The sequence below is a fragment of the Rasamsonia emersonii genome (assembly GCF_000968595.1).
Source record: "Rasamsonia emersonii CBS 393.64 chromosome Unknown ctg1118621760196, whole genome shotgun sequence".
Classification (NCBI taxonomy): Eukaryota; Fungi; Ascomycota; class Eurotiomycetes; order Eurotiales; family Trichocomaceae; genus Rasamsonia; species Rasamsonia emersonii.
In genome coordinates, this window is record NW_013563149.1 from 63,987 (window position 1) to 90,411 (window position 26,425).

At 51.9% G+C, this 26,425-nt stretch overlaps 7 protein-coding genes across 7 annotated transcripts; 3 read left to right on the top strand and 4 right to left on the bottom strand.

The window, feature by feature from the left end:
* Positions 1–461: 461 nt before the first annotated feature.
* On the top strand, positions 462–3,581 carry T310_4923 (uncharacterized protein; the record flags this gene model as incomplete). The annotated part of the gene is made up of 1 exon (XM_013472222.1): positions 462–3,581. One exon carries the CDS (start codon positions 462–464, stop codon positions 3,579–3,581), a length of 3,120 nt encoding a protein of 1,039 aa, XP_013327676.1.
* A 669-nt stretch (positions 3,582–4,250) lies between these two features.
* On the bottom strand, positions 4,251–8,443 carry T310_4924 (Serine/threonine-protein kinase psk1; the record flags this gene model as incomplete). The annotated part of the gene is made up of 6 exons (XM_013472223.1): positions 4,251–6,002; positions 6,052–6,254; positions 6,478–6,672; positions 6,994–7,061; positions 7,267–7,487; positions 7,550–8,443. 6 exons carry the CDS (start codon positions 8,441–8,443, stop codon positions 4,251–4,253), a joined length of 3,333 nt encoding a protein of 1,110 aa, XP_013327677.1.
* Positions 8,444–9,958: 1,515 nt separating this feature from the next.
* T310_4925 (Pre-RNA splicing factor Srp2) lies at positions 9,959–11,678 on the bottom strand (the record flags this gene model as incomplete). Its single annotated transcript, XM_013472224.1, has 6 exons — positions 9,959–10,369; positions 10,419–10,515; positions 10,569–10,708; positions 11,125–11,282; positions 11,445–11,562; positions 11,640–11,678. 6 exons carry the CDS (start codon positions 11,676–11,678, stop codon positions 9,959–9,961), a joined length of 963 nt encoding a protein of 320 aa, XP_013327678.1.
* A 1,080-nt stretch (positions 11,679–12,758) lies between these two features.
* On the bottom strand, positions 12,759–15,062 carry T310_4926 (Electron-transferring-flavoprotein dehydrogenase; the record flags this gene model as incomplete). Its single annotated transcript, XM_013472225.1, has 5 exons — positions 12,759–12,762; positions 13,048–13,131; positions 13,192–13,771; positions 13,926–14,711; positions 14,774–15,062. 5 exons carry the CDS (start codon positions 15,060–15,062, stop codon positions 12,759–12,761), a joined length of 1,743 nt encoding a protein of 580 aa, XP_013327679.1.
* Positions 15,063–18,133: 3,071 nt separating this feature from the next.
* T310_4927 (RNA polymerase I and III transcription factor complex component Tbp) lies at positions 18,134–19,137 on the top strand (the record flags this gene model as incomplete). The annotated part of the gene is made up of 3 exons (XM_013472226.1): positions 18,134–18,387; positions 18,439–18,538; positions 18,607–19,137. The coding sequence occupies 3 exons, from the start codon at positions 18,134–18,136 to the stop codon at positions 19,135–19,137; spliced, it is 885 nt and encodes a 294-aa protein (XP_013327680.1).
* An 802-nt stretch (positions 19,138–19,939) lies between these two features.
* On the bottom strand, positions 19,940–21,487 carry T310_4928 (Fructosyl amino acid oxidasesarcosine oxidase; the record flags this gene model as incomplete). The annotated part of the gene is made up of 3 exons (XM_013472227.1): positions 19,940–20,228; positions 20,321–21,320; positions 21,439–21,487. 3 exons carry the CDS (start codon positions 21,485–21,487, stop codon positions 19,940–19,942), a joined length of 1,338 nt encoding a protein of 445 aa, XP_013327681.1.
* Positions 21,488–21,672: 185 nt separating this feature from the next.
* On the top strand, positions 21,673–23,409 carry T310_4929 (uncharacterized protein; the record flags this gene model as incomplete). The annotated part of the gene is made up of 3 exons (XM_013472228.1): positions 21,673–21,781; positions 22,054–22,261; positions 22,407–23,409. The coding sequence occupies 3 exons, from the start codon at positions 21,673–21,675 to the stop codon at positions 23,407–23,409; spliced, it is 1,320 nt and encodes a 439-aa protein (XP_013327682.1).
* Between the last annotated feature and the right edge of the window lie 3,016 nt (positions 23,410–26,425).

A 26,425-nucleotide genomic window follows, 5' to 3' on the forward strand; every position in this document is an offset into this window, starting at 1 on the left:
TAAATATATATTCCTTTGAGCTCTATCCTTAGTCCTAGTCTCTATAATTAGGAGTTCCCGTTCGCAGTAAGAAGTCTTTTATAAAGAAATATCCTTTGTTCTGCAGAAATTACTCTGTAGTGATGTTGGTGTTTATTGAACCTGATTCAAGAGATATGATTGGCTGCATGGAGTCATTCTTGGCGGCTGTCTAATCACGTGATATTCGAGGACCCATAGGCCAATCGCCAAGACGCTACTCCGAACATTTTACATTCAGCTTCGGACATTGTAGGTGGACAATCGACCAGTCCAAGAATTGGCAAATTGACGACTTCGCTCTTGACCGTCTCTGTGCTGCGGGGACCATGGTCCACGGCTAGCCGGCCAGATATGTGTTCAGGACCTATCAGCAAGCTCGCCATTCACGTCTCGATCCTCCGCTACACCTGTTCCGCCGCGAAGTCCTCCGCCGTCGGGTCATGAAATTTTGCCTGCGCCCACGCCGTCCGACACAGCTGGGCAGCAGGCTTTATGTCTCTCATCATGGCTTTGCACGTTGTCGCTGTGGTCTCCGCCTGACAGAAATTCTGAATTGGGGGACTTGTTGTCGGGCGAACACCGGATCATGGAATCGAGCCTTCTCCAGCGGCAGCACTCCACGCCTGGCCACTTACTCCGACCTCTCGAGGTCTGGTCATGTTTCTCCCCAGACAAGGGAATCTCCCGCCAGACAGCGCTGTCCAATTCCTGCGGCACAGAGAAAAGATCTTGGTGTCTGGATCCAGCACCTGGAACCATTCCTCCCCCGTCACTTGCGCGAGAGTGCGTCAGCGAGCCCTGACGAGCCCGAGCCTCCTCAGGCGACATCATCACAAGATACCGCCAATCATGAAGGCCTTGCTATCGCAACTTTGTTGTCACAAGCTCGACGTTTGGAAAACCTCGATCTCTTGGCGCATCTTGGATTCGGACTACGAAGATGGCCTGCAGTCGACGCACTCACAACCAAGTTGCTCGACGCAACGGATACAAGCAAGGGACCCTGGCCCATGAATCTGGGGCTTCCGTCGAACATCGAATGGGGACCTGGGCCGATGGATCTGACCACGAATGATTCCCTCCGTGACCGTCCAACGGCCTTTCCAGTCAAATCATCGACAGAGCGACGCCCTGACACTGCGCCAGTCACCTTGGATACTCTGGCGGATGAGCCGCCTGCACATGCTTCCACTCGGATGATCATGGGTGAGGTTTGGCAGAGCTTGGGATTCATTATCCTTGAAGCTGCAGATCTGCCTGCAGACGACGCTGCGCCCGCCATGTCATTTGTGTATCGAACCCTTGCACGGCTTCACCATTCCGCTGCCATTTCCGATGTGGTGTATAAATATTCGCGTCCCTTGGATGATGAAGCTTCCTTTCGGCCACCGGGGATGTATTTACTGTCCACGCACATTATGAATGTTCTATCTGATGCTATGTGGCTGGAGCACGAGGCAGAAGTGTCGGCCAAAGCAGCTGCAGCTGGGGAGAAGTCACCTTATCGTCCGTTTAAGATGGGAATCCGGCACCTGGGACCGGAGATCTGGTTAGAATTCGTGCTCTGGTGCTGCGTCGAAGAAGGCCATGTTAAAGAAGGCGTGTGGATCTTGGAACAAATGAAAGCACGGAAGGGTGACTTGGCCTGGAAAGTGGCGAGTTGGAAACCACTTCTTAACCGTCCAGATTTGATACGCGATACGGACATTGATACGGAGGACTTCTGGCCGCATCCAGAGGCAGAACGGACGCATGGAAAGTCCAAGAGTGCCACGGGCTTCTTTCATGGGCTGGGGAAACGAACTATCAGTGTTGAAGTCGTCGCATCGTTGCTAGACGGAGCTGTGAATCTAGTGGATCGGGGAGTCGGGTTTCAAGGATACCCATTCCAGCTCGTGCTCCAGTATCTCGTTTTCCTGAACAACTTGATTGCACAGTCTACTGGTGGGGACAAACAGGCTTCTGGAAGGCATTCGTACTGGCCTTTGGTTAGGATGATCGAGTCCCAGGGCATAGATCCGCAAGCCGACCCACGAGCTTTCGAGCGGCTTCTGAAGGCTCGACCTCCCGTGCTGCCTCCATGGGATGATTCCACGCCAATTACCTACGAAGAACTGGACGCATTTACTAAACTACAGCTGTACGATAGTTCTTCGGCGCTGACAGGCTTGCTGGAGTACAATCTCCGTGCGTACGCCGCGAATCGTCAGACTGGCGGTGCCTTTAATGTTTTTGCATGGTTGCAAGAGTTAATCGATAAGAGCAAGATACAGCATATGCAGCGGTTTTTGGAAGAGATCAAACACCTGGACGACGCAAAACTTGCACCAGATCAAGCACCACCTAGCCTAAACCGGTCATCTATTCCGCAGCTGTCGAACGTGACCTTCGCCGAACTCCTTGATTTGGCCACCGTGTCTCGGGCCTTTAGCTTTGGAGAGTGGCTCCTGTTCTCGACTGATGTGGACGGGCCTTTCATCCCTCTTGCAGCCTACGGAGACCAGGCGCTGGCGCCATCTATCATGCGGTTTGCTGCAGCGACGCGGAATACGGAATTATGCGACAAGGTGGTTGAATCCTTATCTCGCCCGATCGTGCGCAACACCTTGAAAGCCTTGCTGAACTTTCGGATCACCATGGGGGAATGGGATCGAGTGGAGACGATGCTCGGCTATCTCCGAGATCACAAGCACAAATCCTGGGGCGAAAGCAATGTCACTGCCTTGGCAGCGGCAGTCCTGAGGCTTGACCGAAGCGCTCGAAACAGCACCGGCTCTAATCATGAGGCCAAGCGGCGATCTTTGACCAGAGCAAAGGAGATCTTGGTACGGGTCTTGAACGGGGAATTCAACGTGCAACCCAATCCGGCCAAGAAATCCCTTTATCAAGAACGGGCACTGCACCGGTTGCATCAGGTTTTCTCGTCGATACCGGGCCCGCTTGAAGAGGTGTGCCGAGCCGCGAAGCTCCAGTACCAACCCGCATCGTCTCGCGACCTCCTGCCTTACATTCCGTCCGTCGCTTTCCACAATCTTCTCGACGCGGTCGTCGACCTCTACGGCAGCGCTGCCGGTAAGCGACTCTGGGAACGCTGGTGCCTCGACCACGTCTCCCCCGAGACGGGACGTCTGACGGACAGCGGCGTCTTCCGGCTCTACACCTCCAAGGACCGCAACCTCGACCAAGGCGACCCACACTTCGACGTCACCTGGTTCAGGCAAATGCACAAGAAGGCTGTCATCCCGAACCTGAACACAGTCCGTATCATCGCGCGCGCCGCCGTCAAGGAGTATCGACAATGTCAATCCGGGAAAGCGACCCCTCCTCCTAGGGATTCCCTACCAACCGCTCTGCCAGCACGGGAGGATGGTAGTAATGATGGAGACGTGGAGACAGCCGAAGAAGTCTTGGATTTCTGCGTGGAGCGGTACCGCCGTCTGCGGCTCGACGAGAAGGAGATCGATCGTGAAGTCCAGGGCCACCTGAGTCGAATGTTGAAGCGACAGCAACAGCAGCAATCCGCACATCGGACAAGAGACAACAGTAACTCATCAAGCTAGTCCTGCTTAGGAATGATCAAATTTGATTTGGCGTTTATTAAAGACCCTCGTTGTCTCTGCTTCCGCTGATTGCTAAGATAGAGTCTTCTTTTCTGTGTTCAATTGACTGGGCTGGTTGACTGGTTGACTGGTTGATTAACTGGTTGATTGATTAATTGATTTGCGTATGTATCCTGTACTATTATACGTGAAATCTGTACTTATACCTATATAGATATATACCCACGTGAATCGGCATTGTTATTATATTTTTATTTGTTATTGTAGCATATAAATGGCGCCATTTATTGTCACCGATACAAGTAGTACCTGTTGTTCCCTTTCTTCACTTTGACTAGTGTTTGTTGTATTCATCATATAGATAAGTGCTGTGTATTAGCAAATATATATACTATGGGAGGAGTTTAGGGTAGGATAATAGAATAAACACACACACACACATACAATGAATGGACGGAATCGACACTTTTTTTCTTTCTTCCTGTGCGGTATCTACGAAGCGACATATGACAACTGCGATAGATTCCATTCACCAAGAAAACTCAAACTAGACAAGCTCTGCCTAAGAACCAGCATCGCTGTATTACTGCCTAACCAACTCAACTACCTAACCTAACTAACTACATTGCTGTCTTTACCAGTCGACCGGACTTGACCTGACTTGACCACTCATGTAGTGAGCCCCATCCCACTGTTTAGCAGGCTGCTCGAGGCCACGAAGCTAAACCCACGGAATGGATCGGCTTCGTTCACCGCGCTGCTGCTGCTGTTGTTGTGTTCGCCGGATACGCCGGCGTACTTTAACATATTTTTGACGCGGTCATCGTCGTCCCCGAGCGGGTTACTGGACACGATGGGGCTCAGGGGCAGGTTCGTGAAATCGGTCGAGAAGTTTTCGGCCAGGGCTGGATCAGTGATGAGAGGCTTGATCGGTGGCTCCACCTCGCGTCGTGCAAGAGCCTTCCAATCGATCTTTCGGAAGAACCGGTGCTTCTTGATCGTCTCCAGATCCTTGGGCATGTGATAGCCCAGTCGCTTGTGCGGCTCCTTGCGAAGAAGACGGGTCAGAAGATCTTTCGCATCGGGCCCGAGAAAATACGGCAAGGAAAGCTTCTGCTTAAGGATCTTCTCCTGGATCTTGGCGTTGTTGGGGCCCTGGAATGGGGGAGAGCCCGTCAACAGGTCGTAACCCAACGCACCCAGCGACCACCAGTCACACGCTTTGCCGTAAGGCTTGCCCTGGATAACCTCGGGAGCCATGTACTCGATGGTGCCCAGAGAAGAGTTGCAACGGTCGTTTTCATCAACAGAGACCTTGCTGAGCCCGAAGTCGGTGAGCAGCAGGTGGCCCTCGGCATCCAGCAGGCAGTTCTCTGGCTTCAGGTCGCGGTAAATCACACCGACGTTCTGGTGTAGATGCTCGAGGGCGAGCACCATCTCCGCCATGTAGAAAGCGGCCACATCCTCACTGAACATCCGCTCCATTGCCAGATGAGTAAACAACTCGCCGCCCTGGGCATATTCCAGGATAAGGTACAGCTTCTCGTGGTCCTGAAAGGCGTAGTACAGTTTCACCACAAACGGATGGCGGTTGACGCTTTCCAGAATCATACGTTCGGTCTTCGTCTGCTCCACCAGTTTCTTGTGGACGGTAATGGAGGCTTTCCTAAACTGCTTCTGCGCGTAAAGCCGACCAGTCGCCTTGTGACGAACGAGCAAGACCGTTCCGAATGTGCCCTTTCCCAGACACGTCAAGGGTTCGAAGTCGCGACTTGTCATCTTCCTGCAGAGCTGATTCTGCGTATCATTGTCACCCGTAGAAAGCATGGAGGACTGCTCCTCTGCGACAGCTTCCTGGCTCACAAAGTCATGCTCAAGAGGGACTTCATAGCTCGTCATAACCTCTGTTTGGTCGCTGTCGGATTCCTCACTCACATTGCTTGGGGTGTGAGAGCCCGTCTGATTCGTGGTCCGCGAAGAAGGCCGACTGTCAGATAAGCTCAAGGCATCGAGCTGCAGCTTCAACGCACTAATACCGGCCGAAGTGTTTCCATTTCCCATGGGATTGATACGAGGGGATATGGCCCGGGAGCCTGCAGTAGATAAATCCGAATCCTCGTCGCCGGAAGCCATAGGGGTAAAACCTCGTACCGTGGATAGCGCGGGAGCGGCATCTCCAACCTCCACCTCAGCGACCCGCTGCTGCTTCTTCTTCTTTTTCTTCTTCCGCCGCGCTGCCTTCTCGTTAACACTAAGTCGGTCGCCATTCAGCTCCGGAACGGGGATGTGACCCTCCCCCGGCAGTTCTTTGCCTGGGGAACGCAGTGAGGTGTCTGATCGGCGCAGAGGGCTGTCGTCGAGCTTCATTTGAAAGCCAGTCTCCGGTTTGTCAACGTCCATCTCCGCGTGAGAGATTTCCACCTGCGGACTGAAAACGTCGCCCACTGAAAGATCGTCCATCGCAGCTGACGTAGGACTCTCTTTCAGCTGCTGCATCTGATCCGCCAGGCGTTGTGCCGAGCACGGAGGACGAGGGGAAGCCGAATTGAACATATCCGAAACAGAGACAGCCGCTCCCACACTTTGATGATCTCGAACTTAGGGCATCAGCCACGGCGAGCGGGCTACCCGGCAAGGGTGGTTGAACGGAGGAACCGTCAGGGTTTTGCGTATCTGTATAGAAGAACATTCCTTGTCAGATTATCATAGATAATAAGCAATTGACATTGTGAACAAAAGAGCACCCTAGTCAAAGAATGCTCTGCAGCTTCATAGAATACCTTTCAAGTCAACGACTCCAAAACCCTGGCTCCTCCTCGAAGAAAAATTGAAGCGTATCTGTCAATTCCCCTTAACAATTGACAGCTTTTACCGTCCGCCCTTACTCAGGACGGACCATGCACCCCTAGCCAAACCACGTTGCCAGACAGCGAGCCCAACTGCGCCAGTGGAGCAGCGAACGGGATCTCAGCAGACGACTCAACAGAGGCCGAGGTCGGGGTGTTGCAGCCGAAAACAAGGGAGTCCTTCAGATCGACAACCTGGCGAGAGCCCAGGAAAGCAGCGGACACCGGAGCGGAAACAGATACAGCTGATTGATGCGCAAGAAAACCCATAGAGGAACGAATCTTCTTCTAGCGTCTGTAGACGTGTAGAAAGCTTCGAGGTTCTTTGCAAGAAGTGAAATTGGAGCAGATACAGCTCTGCAGAGGATAAGACCAGCAAAGTGCAGTAGGGCAAGTGTGGAATGACCAGATATGACGTTCAGGGAATATCCCTCTGAAACAGTGGGTGATTTAACAGGTCTTGGATTACTGAAGGCAAGCAGGGGCTAAAAAACGACGATGTCGAAATGGACCAGTGGGAGGGCGTACCCGAGGAGACTAGCCGAATCGGGGAAAACGGATCTCACGTGTGATCGCCATAGGTTGGCAGGTGTCAGGCGATCTTCCGGGATATTCCAGCGAGTCCCCGACGAGACTGCAATATTATTGTTTTGTCGTTGTCATTGGACAGTATTGGACATTAGTTGTCCGAGCATGGCTGTTCGTGGTGGAAGATCGAGCATCACATGCGTGTTTGTACAGTACAATACGTATATTAATACAGTGTTCTAGGCACAAACAATGCCTAGGTCGATGCCTTGCATAGTGCTTCGCCTGTGGCAAAGACCCCGAGGGGCTACCGAGACTGAGGTTCTATGCCTTCCTTCATCCTCCAAAAGTCCTGCTGCGCGAAGAACGCTTTGGATCTCGTGATCTCCACCCCCGCCCCCTCCACGAAAGCTAATGCGCTCGGTTTTTCCACCCTCACGGTCACACTGTCGTAGCCAAATTCCATGGTGGCAATGCGGGCGATGAAGGTCGCCAAAGCCTCCACGGTCTGGTATGATGTGCATTCCACTCTCTATACAACACATTATCAGTAAATGATGTGAGAGGGACGAACAATTCCCATAGATTACCTACCTCGGCTACTGCCTTCGCCAGTTCTTGATAAGCATCAACACCTGTCGACCCCCAAACCGTTTCTCCGGTGCCTCGAAACGCAAGGGTGACAATAACGCACTGTTTCTCGAGTCTTTCATGCGAGTTGACTCCGAGAATACAATAGCAACGGATGCCCTCTATGCGAAATTCCTGCTCCAAGACCAGCGTCTGCCTTCCAGTCTCCACTGCATCTTCAGGAGACCCCTGGGTTTGATCGTACGCCCAGGTCGTCACACTGCGATATTTCAACCCACCCTCCGCTCGCAGCAGCGCCTTGGGCAGATGTATCCAGACCTCACACTGACCGAAAACGCTGTCAAGAGGATCAGACCCGCCACTCGCAGGTGATTCCGTGTGAGCTAGCGTCTGAGCGTGCGCAATAGAAGCCCCGTTGCTCGGCCTTCGACTTGCCTGGCTCGCTCGTCTCCCGGTGGGGGAGATCTGATGTATGTGTGCCATCCTTCTCACACCTGCAATGGTTTCGTCCAACAAACCCAGCCCGCAGTCTGCAATGATCCCAGCAAGGATCCGCACATCCCGTCCAAGAAGAATTTCCTTCATCTTGGCGCTTTGGCTCCCATCGATGTCGAGCATCTCAACTCCGGGGGCGATGGATTTGCCTGCATCGCGGATCTCGCTCTCGATCCGGCGGTAGAGCTTGCCGTAATCGAGGGAAAGTGACACGTCGTCAGCAGCCGCAGCAGCGATGGCTGAAGAGTATGACAGCTTCACGGAGGCTGTACATGGCTGTGCCTTGCCCGAACGGTGCCAGGGGTCGGGTCCTACAGGTAAAGGAAGGTTGATATCGCGGAGAGCAATATGATCCACTATAGCGGGACGGGGTAGAGGACTGAGTTTTAAACCGTCAGCCATGGGAGAAATCGCAGATGGAAAGGCACAAGGAACTGTTTGTCCGTTCGATGCGCAGCCCGTAGGGAAAGACTGAAACTCTATATAAATCCTCCCGGAGCCCGCCTAGCCCGTGACTTTCCGGCAGGCAGCCAAACAGCTAGCCTCTGCAGAAAAGCGCAGACAGATGGGAAATGGATTGTCTGTATGGTAAAACCGCCCTGGTCCGAACAGAGTCCTCCACCAAGCGAGTCGCAACAGGTACGCAGGCCCAGAACGTATAGACGTACGTAAAGCGAGTCTCACCTGGCGAGATTACAAATAGTCAGTCTGAAGACCTAGCAGTGGAAAACATACGTCAGCCGTACTCAATTTGCCCGCCAGTCGATGGAGGCGGAAAAGAAACGAGGACAAAGGATTTCCGTTCCGAACCTTGCCATCCACGCGCGGCGCAGATAAGCTTAGTTCATCTAACAGAGCCCCTCCTTAGGTTGGGTGTGGCATAAGCACTACCTTCGAAGTAGATGCTTAATTGAACAATATAATTAAGTCAGTTATCCTAGACAATGACAGGATACTGCGTTGCATCTCATGTAGCGGGTGGGGGAGGTGAAGGGTCGATGAAATGTCGTAGAAGTGCTGTAGTGGGGTAAAAGGACGGGAGCAATCGAGAGCTACCTACCTACTTAGGTACTCTGCTGTGCGGAGCGGGGACGTTGACTAAACTGACAAGCACTCGAGCGGACTTACGAAGTAGAATAATAATAGGTGCCTGACCTAAGCTCACCCACCTAGGTAGGTAAGGTTATGCGATTGTCGCCTTATGCAGACCGTGATCTACAGACTGCAGAGCTTCTGCAGAGGTACAGTCCCTACCAGGTAGCAAGATGCAACCTTAAAGTATTCGAGAATTTCCATGTCCCATCGAAGATTGTTCAGATCAATTCATTATCTAAGCTTCCAGAGCAAAGTTCTCTGAAGCCATGGATTCGTTAATATCACGTATCGTGCCACATTTACAGACGCAGATCCGCCCTTACGATTAAACCAGGTACAAAGGAAAAAGAAAATCCCATAAGAGAGTTGTACAAGCCATCTCTGCGTGCGCGGGAAAAAAAAGAAATCAAAAGCAGAACTTGGCCGGTCAAAGACAACCATGGGAAGGGTTCGTTGTCGGAATCGTAGCTTGCACTGAAATCATAAACAGGGTAACGGAAATGAGGCCGTCGTAGCGATAAAGTATAGCATCCCACCGAGTTTGAATCACGAAAGCCAAAGCTGTGGTTTGTTATCAACAGAAGTCCGGAAGGCCAGCTAGGGTTCACAAAGCGCTCCTCGTTTGCCGTCCAGGTAGTCCAGGTATGTGGTAAGGCAGTACAGACCATCGACCTGTTGGAGAGGTGGAATCCATCATCTTGCATGTCCGACCGAGGCTTTGGAGTCCACATGTAACTTCCAGGAGGTAAAGCAGGGCTTGATGTGATAGGGTATCCATAGATGCTTGCAACCTTGGAACATCACGGAAAAGCAGGAGCCTCTCTACCAGTAGGGGCGGCGATCATAACCACCGTAATCACCCCGAGGAGGAGTGCGAGGACGACCATACGGTCTCCCCGCCATGTAGGGGTCATCGTAGTGGCGAGGTGGTGGCGGCGGTGGTGGTGGACGGGTGTCATAAGGGTCATCATAGGGACGGCGTGGTGGAGGATAGTCATCAATGCGAGGGCGTGGCGGTGTGCGACGTCCATAACCATCACGATCATAATAATCACGACGAAGAGGGGGCGGAGAACGTTCGCGATAGTGAGAGCGGGGGCTGTAACCACGGGGGGGAGGTGGTGGTGGAGGGCCACGTCTGTCGTAGTCGTCCAGAGGAGGATATCCACGACGAGGGGGTGATCGGGAGCGATAAGGGTCTCGGTACGGAATGCGCTCCTCGGCAGGTTGTATCTGAGAAAGATGAGAAATGGTTTCTGCAAACACGAGAGAATTCTCTTACATCGGGAGTGCATGTCACTCTAGAACCTTTGAACTCGCGACCATCAAGCTTGTCGACCGCTACTTTGAGATCACTGGAAGACTCAAACTCGACGAAGCTGTTGACGATGTTAGTTGGGCCTAAAGGAGCCCTCACAGCAGGGCAACTCACCCTCTTCCATCACGCTCACGGCTAGTCTCAGAGTAGACTACGTCAACACCAGACTGACGTGCAAAATCTTTCAGATCCTGGGTAAAACAGATGCGTGAGTTGATGTAGATTCCCAATGCGAATGGATTCCAGATGATTCCCTTCAGGATATGAGAAGCAAAAGGAAACAATAAAAAATGCCCAAGGTCCAAGAGAAGAGTTGGATCCTCCAGAAAATGGCCTGAAAATCCTCCAAGAAGGTCTCTTGTTTCGACACAAGGCTCCCAAAAAATGATGCGCCAGAGGATGGTTTCTTTGGAGAAAGCTCAGAGCACATTGTTCATCAAACAGCCATGAACAAGGACAAAAAAAAGACCCAGGAAAAAGATATCAGTAGGGTATCTGATGACCAGTTTCTGAACCTGGAACCCTTGGACTGGAGAAGACGTGGGCCGCTGGGGTATCATAGCCAGAACAAAAATGGAAACGAAAAAGGAAATGGGACAATGTAGCAACGGAATGGACCAAACGGGAAATATCCAAGCAATCCTGGGAGGAATAGACACGGGCTGCTAACCTGCCAACTGGTCTCAGAAGGAAGACCGGAGACCTGCATGCGATATATTGTACGACGGGGTCGAGGAACACTACGGTCCGAGCCATGAAAGGTATCCTTGTGACGTGGGCCACGGGCAAACTGCACAGTGAGACGTTCACCCTTGAAGTCACTACCATCTGGAACAGGAAAGGTGGTTAAACAACAAAAGAAAAAACAGAACCCTGATCGCAGGCCGGTCGGTACGTACGGAAGGCTGGAGACCGATCGCATTAGCAGGCAAACGGAGATCATGGGCCAAACTTGCTGGCACAGGCCAGCAAAGGGAAAGAGAGGCTTACCTGGCACAACATCCCTTGCATCCATGGCATCTTCATACTCGATGAAGCCAAAGCCATTCATCAGCTTGATCTCCGTGATCTTACCCGAGCCATGGCTGCTAAAATGCTCTTCGATATCCTGTTTGGTGACTGGAAGGAGAATACAACGCCAAGTAGGGCGCCATTCACACGTCAGCTCTCCGTGGCTTAACGCACGACCCAGGAAAAGATGTGCGATTGCCAAAAGAAGTCCATGGTGGGTGGTAGATTATCTGTGTTATCATTTCTCTCCGGCCTTGGTCCCGCAAGCACGGACAGTCCAATCCTCTTATTTTCCTATCCGCACGAGGCACATGGGCTCCAAAGAGAGAAGGAAAGGAAAAGGAAACATCCGAGTTCTAAGGGGGAGGCGTTGACACAAGGGAGACCCCAACCAGGACAGCTGAACTCTCAGGGTGGAGTGGTGAAGGCCTGCGTACCATTTCGGGGAAGATTCCCAAGATAGAGCCGCGTGGAAGAGACCTCGCTCATGACTGGAAGGGTGCAGCTATGGTAACTCCTAGTGGATGGCAGAAATCAACGGGGAGGCGCTGGTCCAGGATCTGAGATGGCCAAAATGGCGGTGGGACAGGAGCTCAGAACGCGAACAGAGAACAGACGAGAGCCGGAGCGGTGACGTCCTCTCCTGTTTCTTTGGATCTCCTCACCTCCCCTCCGAATCGGGATCCAGGGCGTCCTCAAGGTAGGCAAGTTGTCGAAGATGGGCCTCTGCCGCTGGTGGTTTCGCTGAGAAGGTGAAGGAAGAAGCGCAGCCGAGTAAGAGAAGGAAACTCGGTGACGAGGAAAAGTGAGAGAAGCGGGCTGTGCAAGGTTTACATGGAGGGAGCGCTTCACTCGACTAGTTTGCTGCGATCCACGTGGCCCCGCTCAGGCGGCAGAATCAGAGCCCAATGTGTGACCAGACTCGACTAGCAAGCGCCGACGACCAGCTGAATGGCTGCTGAAGGAAAGATGCTCTCTGAGTCGTGGGCTGTCTGCGATCGACGTTCGGAATACGGACGCCCTGCTGTTTATGAGGATGGCATTTCAACATCCACAAGTTAGTCTGGATACTCCGTGCTAACTTCTGATTTTCCATGGTTCCGCAGCCCCTAACCCCGTGGGGAGAGCTGAAGAAGGGAGAATTATTGGTGGTCGCCACAGCAAGATGCCACAGCAGGCATCCAGGCCAGATGCCATTCTCGTTACTGGGGTCTTGACTTACCACTGCATACAAAGTCGTGGGAAAGAATTCTCCAGTGTATTTGTAGACGTCATATGTCTCCGCCCGGTAATCTATCTAGGTAATACAGAAGATACCTAACTGGCATTTGAAAGCCAGGAAAGAGAAAAAAGAGAATGAAAGAAAGCTGTTGGTCCTAATTCCGATCCTGGAGGCGCGAGTTTCACAAATGACTTCTATTTCCCTGAACAGCAATGTACATTCATACATACAAGATGCGCTTCAAATCCAGGCAGATTCACCAAGGAATCCGAGGTATAGACGAAACGACAGGGGAGGCACATGATATTTTACAGAGTACACCGAGTTATAGCCACGCTGTGCCATTAGGTCAAAACATACTTGGGGCCTTCTCCTCCCTGAGGAGTCTGCCAGTTGATATCCTGAGTAGGGACCTTAATATCACAAGTCTTGCAATGGATGCAACTGTGCCGTATTAGCAACCCGTGACTAAGCCAGATGAAACCCAAACGAAAGGGAACTTACTTCTGAGAGTTGATTTGGAAACGAACGCCATGCTCTTTGGAAGGGTCCTCGACGTACTCATAGACGCCGGCGGGACAAAACCGATTCTCAACACCCTGATATTGGGGCCACGCAGCCTTGGTATGCTCATCCCAGTCCTTCACCTGCAAATGGACAGGCTGGTCTTCTTCGTGATTCGTTCCAGTGCGACTCACACTGGTCATAATATCGAAGCTGATTACCCCGTCAGGTTTGGGATACTCAATCTTCTCACACTCAGAAGCCTTTTTCGTCGCGGCGGAATCGCTGCCGTGGTGCTTTAGTGTCCATGGCGTTTTGCCGCGGAAGATGTAGGCCTCCAGTCCTGAGTACAGGATACCACCGTAGATACCGAGAGGAGTGTTGAAGGAAGGGCGCATGTTGCGCACCTCCTTGAGTTCTTTCCAGATGAACGACTTACGGAGAGAATCCTCATAGTCGTATAGGAAGACACTGCCATTGTCATTGTTTTGCAAGGCCGAAAACGCCGCCTCGGCTGCCAGCATGCCGGACTTCATGGCAGTATGCGTACCTTTGATCTTTGGGACGTTCAAAAATCCGGCTGTGTCGCCAATCAAGGCACCACCAGGGAAATGCGACTTTGGGTATCGACTGAAAGCCACCCTCGTTGAGCGCTCGAGCACCATACGCGATGCATTTTCCGCCTTCGAGGACCTCTTTGAACATTGGGTGATGTTTCAGCTTCTGAAACTCACCATATGGAGAAAGCCACGGGTTGGGATAATCCAGACCGACGACCAGGCCGATACTGACCAAGTTGTCGCCAAAATGGTACATCCAAGCTCCGCCGTAGGTGTCCTTTGGCAAGGGGTAACCCATCGAGTGGACAATCTCGCCGGGTCTGAATTTCTCGGGCTGTACCTCCCAAACCTCCTTTATCCCCAGTCCATAGGTTTGCGGTTGACTGTCACGGCGGAGATCATATTTCTTGATGACCTGTTTGCTCAAGCTCCCATGACACCCCTCAGCGAGCAACGTGACACGCGCGTGAAATTCCATCCCCCGCTCAAAATTTTCCTTCGGTTTACCGTCTCGCCCTATACCCAGATCGTTTGTTGCGACACCGCGCACCGAACCATCCGGCTTGTACAACACCTCACTGGCGGCAAAACCAGGATAGATCTCCACCCCCAACTCCTCGGCGCGTTCCCCAAGCCACCTGGTCAATTGACTCAAGCTTATAATGTAATTTCCATGATTATTCATCTGCGGCGGGGCGGGAATTGGTATAGCCGAATTCTTCGTCAGAAAGCGCATCTTGTCGCTCTTCGCGGGAGTCACATGTTCGAATCGCGATGGATTGTCCTCGGACAGCCAGTCAGGCAGGAGCTCGTTGAGAGCAGTTGGCTCGAGAACATTGCCGGAAACGATGTGTCCTCCCAATTCTCCTGCTTTCTCTAGGAGGACGACCCTGAACTCTTCGTTGCCGGCTTCGTTGGCCAGCTGCTTTAGCCGAATTGCCGCTGCGAGACCTGCCGGGCCTATTGATTCGGAGAATTGCGATTAGCGAGGAAGTTGCAGCGGGACTCAAGAGTGTGCTTACCGCCACCGACAATACAAACATCAACTTCATCTGACTCCCTCTCAATCTGGCTGGGGTCGAGAGCGGCCTCCGCATCACGCCTTCGCAGGGACTGAGAAAATGGTCTAGTTTGACCCCGAACAACACGCCCGCTCGGAAAACCAGTACGACGGCATGGTCGCCTCTCAGGGGCGAAGAAAGAAGCGTGGCGGACGGTCCTTGTAGCTGCAGACAATGAGCTAGCTCGCCACGATCGAGAAGCTCTCAGCTCACACCTCAACAGAGGCAAGACGGCTCCTTTCGAAGCCATTGCACGGTTGAGATCCAGGAAACACCCCTTCAGCCGTGATGCACAGAAGATGTTCCCTTCAGGCTTCTGTATGGTTGCAAGAGAAAGAACACAGTCGTTCAGGGTAAGGTTTTCTGGAAGATATTATTTCGCAGTCCCAACCCCCACTCTCCGCCCTCGGTTCGGAGCCCCAGACCGCAGAGGGCAGAGTGCCACCGGGAATGGCGGTTAGCCGCGGTAGGGCTGCCGGCCACCACAGTCCCGCTGTTTCCCCGAGGTCCTGCTGGACATATCCCAGGAGAGGGATTGATAATGACACCACTTTAATTGCTAAGAGCGCCACTGGCTAATGTGCTTCGGGTAAGGCCCGAGGTCGGGTTTACCCCGACATACTGACTAAATAGTCTGATCGCAAATTTCTGGTGTTCGAACCCATACGGACACCCCAGTAATAAATACTGACTTGGATTGCCAACAACCAACATTATAATCCAAATGGTTGGGTTTTCCTATGATTGGATAGTCAACCTGACGATCACATGGGCAGTACTAAATTTCACCGCCAATTTGGCCTAACATTTTGCTTATTTACTAGGGAATTCTGGTATCAGATTTGCCCTGATTAATATAAGATTTCTTGACTATACGGTGTTAGTACTAGGACTTAATATAATATTAGTTTCACTTTGGCCCTTTATTCTAATGCTTCAAGATGGGTAACTTTATCTTGCTGTCAGCTGATGATTCTATGTCTTTAAATTTGTGCTTGTCCATGGTAACATTGCAGTCTGTAATCTCCTTTTGTTTTCGATTTTCCTATGTGATATGTATTGGCAGCTCTTGAAAGTGTTAGCTTTTTAGTTTTTACTACAGGTACCTCGATCAGTAAACTGCTCTAGACTCGATACCAGTTGGATCGCATTGGAAAGGTAAGGGAACACCGACAATTCTAATGTACCTATGGATATCAGGATCGCAATGAATTCCAAGATCTGGTAGGAAAATGCAATATTACGCTCCCAGAGTCCCAATGCTATCCTGTGTGAGGAATGTAATTACGAGATACACAGCTACTGGTAGGCACGCCAAGCAGTCAACTATGAGACCTCCGGCATCCAGACGGCATTCCCAAACGCAGACCAGGACCAAAGGCGACCACAGTTGCTAAATACCATAATGCTGCAAAAGCATCCTACTATGACGACAGTCATACGATTTTCGCTCTCAAGACGACTGAGAAGCGGAGTGTGTTTGTGTTTGAGCCTGGCAGCGAGTTGAGACGCGTCTGAGACGCGTGGTGCGGCGGAGGTGCGAAGTCGGAACACCGATGCCGTCCGTGGATTCAGCCTCAATCGCACCTCCCCGAGAACCTTCCAGTGCCATCCAGAGCGATCGTTGATTCTGACTGCTGCCGGCGGCAACAGTTGCATCAATAGATCAATATCATTCACCTGACATATTCTGAGCTATCACAAGCATATGAGACACGTAGATACCAATGTCAGAGGGGTTGTATGGAGGAGGAAGGCGTGCTGTTTGCAGGGCGACCGGGCTGATCCGGCTGTTTGGGAAGAGTGAAGGGACACAAGTGTGGACAGCGAAGGATTTTTTGTTCAGTTGCCATCTGCTAAAGCGGCAAGCAGTTGGTGTGGGTCTGCAAAGATTGTCCGAAAGCAGTGACTATGATTGGGCTGGGAGCGGGCAGGCAACAGTGAAGTGTGGAAGCGAGTCTGGCCGAAGCAGCCTATCGCATGCGCAGAAGCCAGAAGGCGGTCCGGCCACTGTAACGAAGGTGACCAGTCAGACGCCGTCAGTGGCAGCGTATCAGTTCGGAGACACGCAAGGAGGCGCAGCGATACGCCAAGGCAGCGGATCCCTGGGTCGCCAGCTGCCGGAGGAGTCGCGGCTAGCGAACGAGAACGGCAGAAATGGCGTTTGCTGACCAGCCCACGCCGTAAACCACTAACGGCCGCCAAGCGCCCCGCTAGTCTGCCGCTAGCAGCGAGAGGCGCCATGGGAGCGGTCGGCCAGCGCAACAAGACCCGTCGCTGCTTTTGTTGCCACCGCGGCCCAGCCTCCCCTGACGACAGCACCCCCCGAGTCGTGACTCACCCTATATAAGGAACCAACCTCCCACTTCGGCCCTTCTTTTGATCTCTTGCTCCTGGTCTTGGCACCGCGCGGAAACGCCAGAACGTCACCTTCTTCCCTCCGCCATCCTTCCCCATTCTTACTCCCCCACCCTCTCTCTCTCGGAGTCCCTCCACACTCCGCCTCAGGCTTTCAGAGAGTCGCCGCAGCCCTCTGTGCCATTAATATTCGGGAAGAAGGATACTAGACGCTCGACGGAAGCCTTTACTGCCGGACGGCCGCTACGATACTTGCCTCGCGCGAGCCACCTTCCCTTCTTTGAGACGCAGATAGACATCAAAATTTGAAACGTGACAAAAAAAGAAAAAAATATTACCTTAAGTCTTGCACTCTCAGCACTGCCATTCTGTGTTGCCATCAGACAGTTAATACTAAAACAAAAATTCCCTTCTACCTACACGGTTAATTCCGGCAGTGCGTGGTGATTGCTTCCCGTCACCTGACCTGGTGGTTTGTCACTTCCCTCTGTTTTGCCACCACGGGATTCACACCTTGCGGTCGCATCGAGGCTATATCTAGCACCGTCCTGACCGGGTTTTTCCCACTTCCAACTCGCTTCAGATTCTCTGAACTTAGACCTGCGTCACCAACCAGGCAGCGAGTGTAGGGGAGGCATTCAGTTGTTTATCTCCCACATACGGTAGGCACTTCTTTTTTATCTTATCTTCATCCGTCTACCTGCCATTCGCTTCTTTTCCTGCCTGGTTGCCCTGGTTGCACTGGGTCCACAGGAAGTCGCTGTGTCTGCTGTCGCATCGTGGTGCTTACAGGCTAGTCGATGCCCTCAGACCTCTGGCTTCCCCTTACACTAAAAGTGGAAAGGTCCTCGGTCTAACCTCTGTTTCGCCGCAGACTGCCGTCATCCAGATTTCTCTGAAGCGACATTGTATCTCGAAGACAGTCTCAGCTCCACTACGGCTGCGTGTATGTCGCACGTCACAATGGAATCGCTCACAACCCACCCTTCGACCGCACAGCAGGCGAAGGCGTTCACTTCCCCGGCGTCGCTCTCGTTTCCGGGAGGCGCTGGGGATCTGACCCCGCCTTCCTCTGAAAAAGAGGGAAACGGTCAAGGCGTGAACGGCCAGCAGCAGGGAGGGAATGCCGGTGCTGTAGGCAACGGGGTGACGCCCGCAACTCCAGCTGCGACTCCTGGTGCCAACACTCCGGGGAGCGGCATTGTGCCTACGTTGCAGTGAGTATACACTTGGCTGTTTTTTTTCTGGTCTACCAGAAAGCTGAACAGACTGTTTTCAAGAAACATTGTCGCAACCGTCAACCTGGACTGTCGCCTGGATCTGAAGACCATTGCTCTCCACGCCAGAAACGCGGAGTATAATCCAAAGGTACTAATCTCCGTGTTCTCCTTGGATCTTCAGCCAGACACAGTGTGACTGAACTTGGGTTCATCTAGCGTTTTGCTGCCGTGATCATGCGTATCCGGGAGCCTAAGACTACGGCGCTGATCTTCGCATCCGGCAAGATGGTCGTTACCGGTGCCAAGTCTGAGGATGACTCCAAGCTGGCGTCGAGAAAGTACGCTCGGATCATCCAGAAGCTCGGCTTCAACGCCAAGTTCACGGACTTCAAGATCCAGAACATCGTGGGCTCTTGTGATATCAAGTTCCCCATCCGTCTGGAGGGTCTCGCCAGCCGTCACCACAACTTCAGTTCTTACGAGCCGGAGTTGTTCCCTGGTCTCATCTACCGCATGATGAAGCCCAAGATTGTCCTCTTGATCTTCGTCAGTGGCAAGATAGTCCTCACTGGTGCCAAAGTCCGTGAAGAGATCTACCAGGCGTTCGAGTTGATATACCCCGTGCTCTCTGGTAAGGTGACCCAGTATACTGGGTTGTTCGAGGGCAAGATGGCTAACATTGCGTTCAAGATTTCCGCAAGGTCTAAACATCACAGGTCTAACGTGGAGGTCCACCACCTGTGGTGACATTCACATTTACTTCTTTCCACGCCCTTGTATTAACACTGCTGTCTGTTTCGGGATTCGACGTGATCAGCCCGGCGTTGCTTGATTCGAAGCTGGCCAGATATGGCAGTTCATCTCAGATCGCCACTCCACTTCGGACCCGTTGTTATGATTGGTTCATGTTTGCATTTACACGGCGTTCTAGCGATTCGGTTACCCGGTTGTCTTTTATTCTGCTGTTCTCTAAAAAGATTATTAAACTAGAAAGTCGCACATTCCCGCAGACTTGTTAGGGGCGGTACATGTGCGCTGGTCGAATGGGTGCCTCCCTTTTAATCATTTGCTTGCCACAGCCCTGTTGCCTGCTCATGACCCGATCCTCCCTCCGCCGCGTCGCATGACTGGGGTGACAGGGGCTTTGCTTTTCAGTTTGATTCATTAACGAATTCTAGGATGCTGTGATTCTGGTGAGTGCTGTGGGCACACTGGATTCAGCTATCATTTGCTGTTGATGGCGGATGGGATCTCATAAAGAGAAATTGGAGCATGAATGTTACGCGGCGGTACTACTTGCTATACTTTAGGCGTTAGGAAGGGGCTTAATGAAAGTATCGGTAGTGCCATACCACTTTTGTCTTCATAAACGTAGAGCTATGTATGATGATGCACCTAGTAACTACTCTTAGTTGTTCAAGTGACCAGCTTGGACTATCGTGGATAGTTGCTGGTTCAATTTCCCTCGTTCAGGAAGATTGGCCTGGTCAGATAACCTATCATGCATCACCAGATCTATATATATCTACACACATTGTATGATTGCAACTTATAGTTTCTGTCCCTCCCGTGGCCTTGTTCTGGCCAGCTCTTCCGCCAGTATCATTCCTCTCCGTCCCGACCGGCTGCCGTCGTTCGTTTCGACAGTGTTGGAACTCGGCCGCTCGCGAGGCCACGCCCACAGCTGCTGCAGTTCGGGTTCCAGGTTGCCCTCGAGCGCGTCGACGATCTTGTCGCCTAGAACGGGGAAGAACTTGTACGCGTGGCCGCTGCCGCCTGTGGCCAGGAAGAGGTTCGGATGGTCCGGGTGGTAGGTGATGAGGAAGTCTCCCTTGGGCCTGTTTTCGTCAGTAAAGGAAGATACTTTTTTTTTTCAGAGCTTATAATTGCATAATTCAATTCTGGCTTCAGGATTGATTATTAAACTTACGTATCTGTGTACCAGCAAACCCGAGTGCGGAAGAACGGCCGGTCTGCCAACGCTGGGAGCATTTCCCTGAGAGCGTTGCGGCAAGCCTCTTCGCCCTCCAGCGGTATGGGAACGTCATTTTCGGGGACGCTGATCTCCATTGTACTCGGCTCGCCGTCTTGCACCACTCCGGGGACGTTCACGATCTTGGGATTCCGATATCCGTAAGCGTGCCGAGCGATCTTGAGCTCGTTGTTCCGCGGCGGGATGATGAACATGCCCGTCGCGAAATTCAGAATCGTGGGCATGTGCGCCAGCTGCTGCTGCTCCTCGTCCGTGAGTTTCACGTAGGCCATCACCTGGCCGGTGGCTTCGGCTCTGCCGCGAAGGTCGACCAGCTTGGGAGTCCATGCACCGGTTGCCAGGATGACGAGATCCGCAGCGATGGTTGTCCCGTCCGTCAGGGCAACGCCCGTTACTTTGCGCTGACCCTGCTGCGACTCTTCGTCTGCAAAGAGAAGCCTCTCGACTTCGCCGGTCTTGAAGGTCACCTTCCCCATCTGCTCGAGCTTGGCCCGCGCGAAACGAACGCCAGCCTCGGCATTGGCCCATCCAGAACCCCAGTTGACATATCCTCCAGCGATATTGCTCCCTGCTGCATAGCGTGGCACGACCTTTTCCACCGCCGCCTTGGTCGGCAACTCCTGCACTCTGTCCCCTTCGATGCTTTTCACGTTCTTGTAGCTTGCCAGCGTATACTGCTTTGCGACACTGTTCCCGCCGGTGTACACCATAACGAGGCCGTTCTCTGTATACCGGCCCTCCTTACCCCAGTCGGTCATGCGCCAGCGCCGGATGCCTTCAGCGGCCAGTCTGGCGTACGCGGGGTTTGCATAATCGGCGCGCACGATGCGGGAAGCGTCGACGGAGGAGCCATGCGGGTTGGGTATTGTTGCAGCCGCCTCGATGAGCGTGATCTGGCTGTTTGGGTGGCGGGTTGACAGGGAGAGTGCGGTAGACACTGTGAAGCCGGTTGTCAATGCAGTGTTCGTATAGCAAAATATCATACATTTAACACTGATAGGTACAGCACAAGAGAGGGCATTGCTCAAGCATTGAGTGTACCGAAAGCTACTGACATCCAAAGACCCCGCCTCCGACGATCAAGATAGAGTGAGGCAGCGCCATCTCTCAAACTCCCTTATCTTATCGCAGGAAACGTAGTTTTATCGATCGACAAAGAGTCTTTGTTGTGGACGCCTTTCGAAGCCGAATGTCCGAGAGAAGCAGGATTCCATAGCTAGGCAATGGATATATATTCCTTGTGGCTGACTCTTGACTTGTCAAAAGGCGTGGTGGACGTGGGTCTTATCATGCGGATGGCCTCGGCGTTGGTAGTTTTTAACTTAGCCGCGCCAGGAACATCGCCGAGCCGTCGGCCTTCCTCGGACAGACTGACACCTTTTTTGATAGCTAACTACGGTAGGTAATCTGTACGCGACTAAGAGCTCGTCAATTACCAGCGTTGATGAGCCTTGTCGACTGCGATCCTTTTAGCTGGTCTTAGGATTTTAATTGACTGGTCTTAGAAGTGAATGGTCGCGTTCTTCGCCGGTTTTGTCCTGTCATTTAAATTCATTCCAGCAGCTATGACCAGGGTTAAATAAACTGGTTTCTTCCATATACATGACAATTTACACTTTCTCCCAATTGAAGCGTGAAATTTTTTTTTCCTTCTGGATCATTTCCTGCAGACGAGCGTGGTCGAGCGTGGGATATCACACGAACTTCATCTGTCTTTGCGACTGCCAAAGTCAATCATACCTATTGGCTGAGACGATCCTCGATGCTGAATATGACCTCCTCACCGGCTACAAGTAAGCCAGCAGGGAAAGTCAGTGCCTCACGGAGCCATGGCTCTGGACAAATGGGGAAGAAGACTTCCCTACCGCTAAGTCCTAGGTTAGTTTCAATCAGACACCTTGTTTTGATAAACAGATACGTCTAGAATTTTTTTTATCTAAAATTCTTGGATGGCATTCCTCGGTCTTTCGTTTTCTTTTTTAAAAAAAAATTCTGCCCAATTTGTCTATGCTAACAACTCTAGACCGGGAATGCCCTCTCCTACTTCCCTGCCTAAACGGGCCAACCCTCTTCTCAGCACACCTATCAAACCGGCCGTCAAAAACACAGTCTCTCCACGTGCGATGACTGTATTCGGCGTCGGGGTTCTGACGATAAGCACTTACTGCGGATATCTGTACACGTCCTACCGGCGAGACGTCGTCGAGTCGCGCTCGCTCAACGTTCCCGAGGACGTATCAGACCGCTACAACGAGACCGCGCGCAACTACGATGCCGAGGTCGAGCTGGGAGAGCGGCTGATGCGGCTGGGGAAGAGGCGGAAAGAACTGGTGCGCATGGCTCGCGGAGACGTGCTGGAAGTGAGCTGTGGCACCGGCCGGAATATGCAGTACTATCAGCTCGGAGAGCGGCGAGGCGTGGACGAGAAAGGGAAGGCCCAGATCCAGGGCTGTCGTTCGGTGACGTTTGTCGATCTCAGTCCGCAGATGGTCGAGATTGCTCAGAAGAAATTCGAAAGGCTGTACCCTGACTTCCCGAAGGCTGCCTTTCGGGTACAGAACGCGAAGGAGGTCGTCCCTCCATCTTCACCGTCTACAGCCGTGATAAAGTCGTCGTCCACCACTCCCGAGACTCAGTCTCAGACTCAGTCTCAGTCTCAGTCTTGGACGACATCCAAGCCGTACTTTGACACGGTCCTGCAGACCATGGGCCTGTGTTCGACGCCGGATCCCGTCGGCCTGCTACGCCACCTTGGGTCGATCACGGAGCCTCAGCACGGCCGAATCCTCCTCCTGGAGCACGGACGCTCTTATTACGGCTGGCTGAACAGGATCCTGGACAACCTGGCCGCGGCGCATGCCAACCGCCACGGATGCTGGTGGAACCGCGATATCGGGCAGATCGTGGAGCAGAGCGGGCTCGAGGTTGTGGAGATGAAGAGGTATCATTTGGGGACGACGTGGAGGGTGATTCTGCGACCTAAGCGGGAGTCAGGGTCCAAAGACGAAGTTCAGGCAGCTCGATGAGGTTCAGTCTCGACGATTTGTCTATATATACAGTGTATAATAAGAGTCTCAATATTGTCTCGTTGTCTCATTAATCTCTAGACGTATCCTGTACCATCGTGATGTATTTATATAAAGCCGGGTGATCACTTGATTTAAATGTTTTTTTAGTTGTTCTGCTCTACATCTACCAACTATCGTATATAGAGGTGTATATCAGTAGTTGACCAGGTATTTTATATATATTGAGTATCAGTGCCATTCCAATTTGATGATATTAAGGCTATTGTAGGAGAAGAGCAAGCCTGGTCTACACAGTGTATATGCGGAGTACCTAGCAGATCGCAGCCAACCAGGTAGCCAGGGCTCCATTGTCAATAATAGCTACTCCGCATGTCTCAGTTTAATATTCAGCACTGTAAAGCCATCTACGTGGGTAGGAAAAATACCATTCTTAGGTAATTAACTGCCGTAAGAACATTCCGTCGATTAGCTAATAATATTATACTATATTTAATAATAGTATTATTATTCTTAGGTATTGTTATTATTAACAATAATTAAATTAAATTCTAGCCATTCTTGTCCGTAAGTCATGACGTCTTTGATGTTCCGGATCGGGTATATTCGCTGGGCGTTGGAACCTTGGGATTATATATTACGACTAACCTTAATACTGATGATTGATGACAGTAAGCTACCTCTACCTGCCTACCTCAGGTACTTAATACTGCGAATAATGCAATTGTCGTAGTTTGTCAACAGGTAGGTATCTAAGCTAACATGTCCATGTTACGTTGGAAATCATTAATTCTGCTAGGCAGTACTCCGTAGTAGTGAATAAGCAATTATGTTGTTGATGGGAGTATGGAGTACTCCGTACCGTAAGAAATAATATTTAGAGCGGGGCACGGGATCGCGCGTCGCCACCAGTAATTAAACAAATAAATAATCAATCCTGTTAAATATTGAACAATATCCTGTAGTGAAAGCAGATTTAGCTGAACCTCGATCAATCAATCGATAGCTTGAACAATGACGATGAATATTAATATATTAATAGAGGCGAAGGTAAGTCTGTTGAATCGGCTGATCATCCGTCATGATTGTTGTTGTTATTCGGTTGCCTGCCGAGATCTACACAGCAGTGTGCTAACTAGCTAGTCTTCCTCCCCAATGGAATTGAAAGAATGGGGTGAACTGGCAGATCATTCTTTACTACTCTAGTCTCAACCTCTCAGGTTACTATCTAAAAGGAGTATGTACTCCGTACTCCGTACTGAATAATTAACGGTGATGATGATGATGAAAATCTGGCCCCCAGGCGTTTGTTTAGTGTTGATGTCATTGTTGTTGTCATGGCCGACCGCCTTTTCAACAAGTTCCGTTTAGGTCGTTTACTAAAAGTAAAGCCTGTCGTCAAGCTCCCCCCGCATGCTAGGACTAGTTAGTTAAGTACTAGTGACGATGTGGCGGTGAGATAGATACACCGTATCGGGGATCGGCGCGATCAATGCTTTGCAGAGCTTTTCACAGTAGATATTTACTCCGTACTAGTTACACGGATGACTCTGTAGACTGACGGAGATACTCCGGACGGGAACGGAAAGCTGCCTGCCTGCGTGGTCGATATCAGGTCGGAGAATTTGAGGATTGCCTATTGGCTGCCATCATTGTCACAGTAACTCCAAAAGAATTACCTAGGTACCTGCAAGAATCGATAATCAGACGTCAACAGCAACGACGAGCCAATCGGCGGACCGAGGTGATAAGAGCTTCCGCCCTGGTGACCGCATCGGCATTCTGCCAGCCATGATGTTGATTCTCATTCAAGGTCAAGATTGAGAATGAAGACGACTGAATCAAAGTTTAGTTTGTGACGATGAGTAGGCATCTACAGCGCGATATCCCTGAATGGAGGATCCAGTCCTCCACTCTGCGAGTAACACTATCTCTTCGCTGCCATCATCGTCACCACCTTGCGATGCGCATGATACGCGCTGGACAAGGTTCAACGGCGACACACCAGCACTTCCACACTCTGCCTAGCGCGCAAGCCACGCTGCTGGAGCCTGGGCCAGCTGCAGCTTCTGGCCTGCTGCTAGAATGCCATTCCACGCGACAGTGGGCCGCATCCACCGTCGTGATCCGTGATGCGGCTCGGCCAGTGGCAAGGGGAGCTGCTAGTGCGGTGTCGCAGCGGATCAGTGGCGCGTTGGTGGATCCTTGGCTGGTAGTCTGGCCGACCAGGATCGGATTCCCCCATCCCTTGGGCCCGGCTGCACTCCAGAATGCGAGGCAGACGCTCTGTTTGGCCATCCTCTGCAGCCTGGCTCGCGCGGATTGCCGCGTCGGCCGGGCGGTGGTTTCGCCTCCCTGCGCAGCCTGCGCGCCTTTGGATGTCGTTTGTCCAGAGGGAGAACAGTCGTCAAACACTCGTCTCACCTTGTACGGAGTAGACAGGCAGAAACAAAGGGTTGATCGTCGCTGGTGGCCAGCAGTCGTTTATTTGCAACTGCCCAGCCAGCTGCCTCCCTTGTCCAGCGTTTGCACCATTATCATCACCTCCATGTGCTCCGTCCAGACGTGACTCGTCCAAAACTCAGATCCTTTGTATGTCCTTGCCCGTATCTCCTGTTGGCTCACTCCAGGGAGGACCGAATCTTCATCTTACACCCCTCGTCATAGACGCATCGCCCATTCTGGGTGCGCTTCCCCGCCCCTTTTCTGCCAACTTCCATATCTATCTGCGGTGGTTCCTGCTTCTGTCGCTTCTATCTGCGATTCTCTGCGCGTTTTTCCATTATTTCCTGCAGCCTCTGTTGCAGGATATCGCTTGCTTTTGTCGGCTGCCCCTGCGTCGCCTAGCGGTGTGACGGGCCCGACGCTGGCCCCAACGCTGGCGGGGACACCAAACTAGACGCCCGCTGGTTGGAGCTCCCACAACAACCTAGGTCGATTCTTGATTTTTTTTTCTCCCTTCTTTTTTTTTTCCCTGCTCCCCTTTCGCAGCCTACCCACCGCATTCCTGAATTTC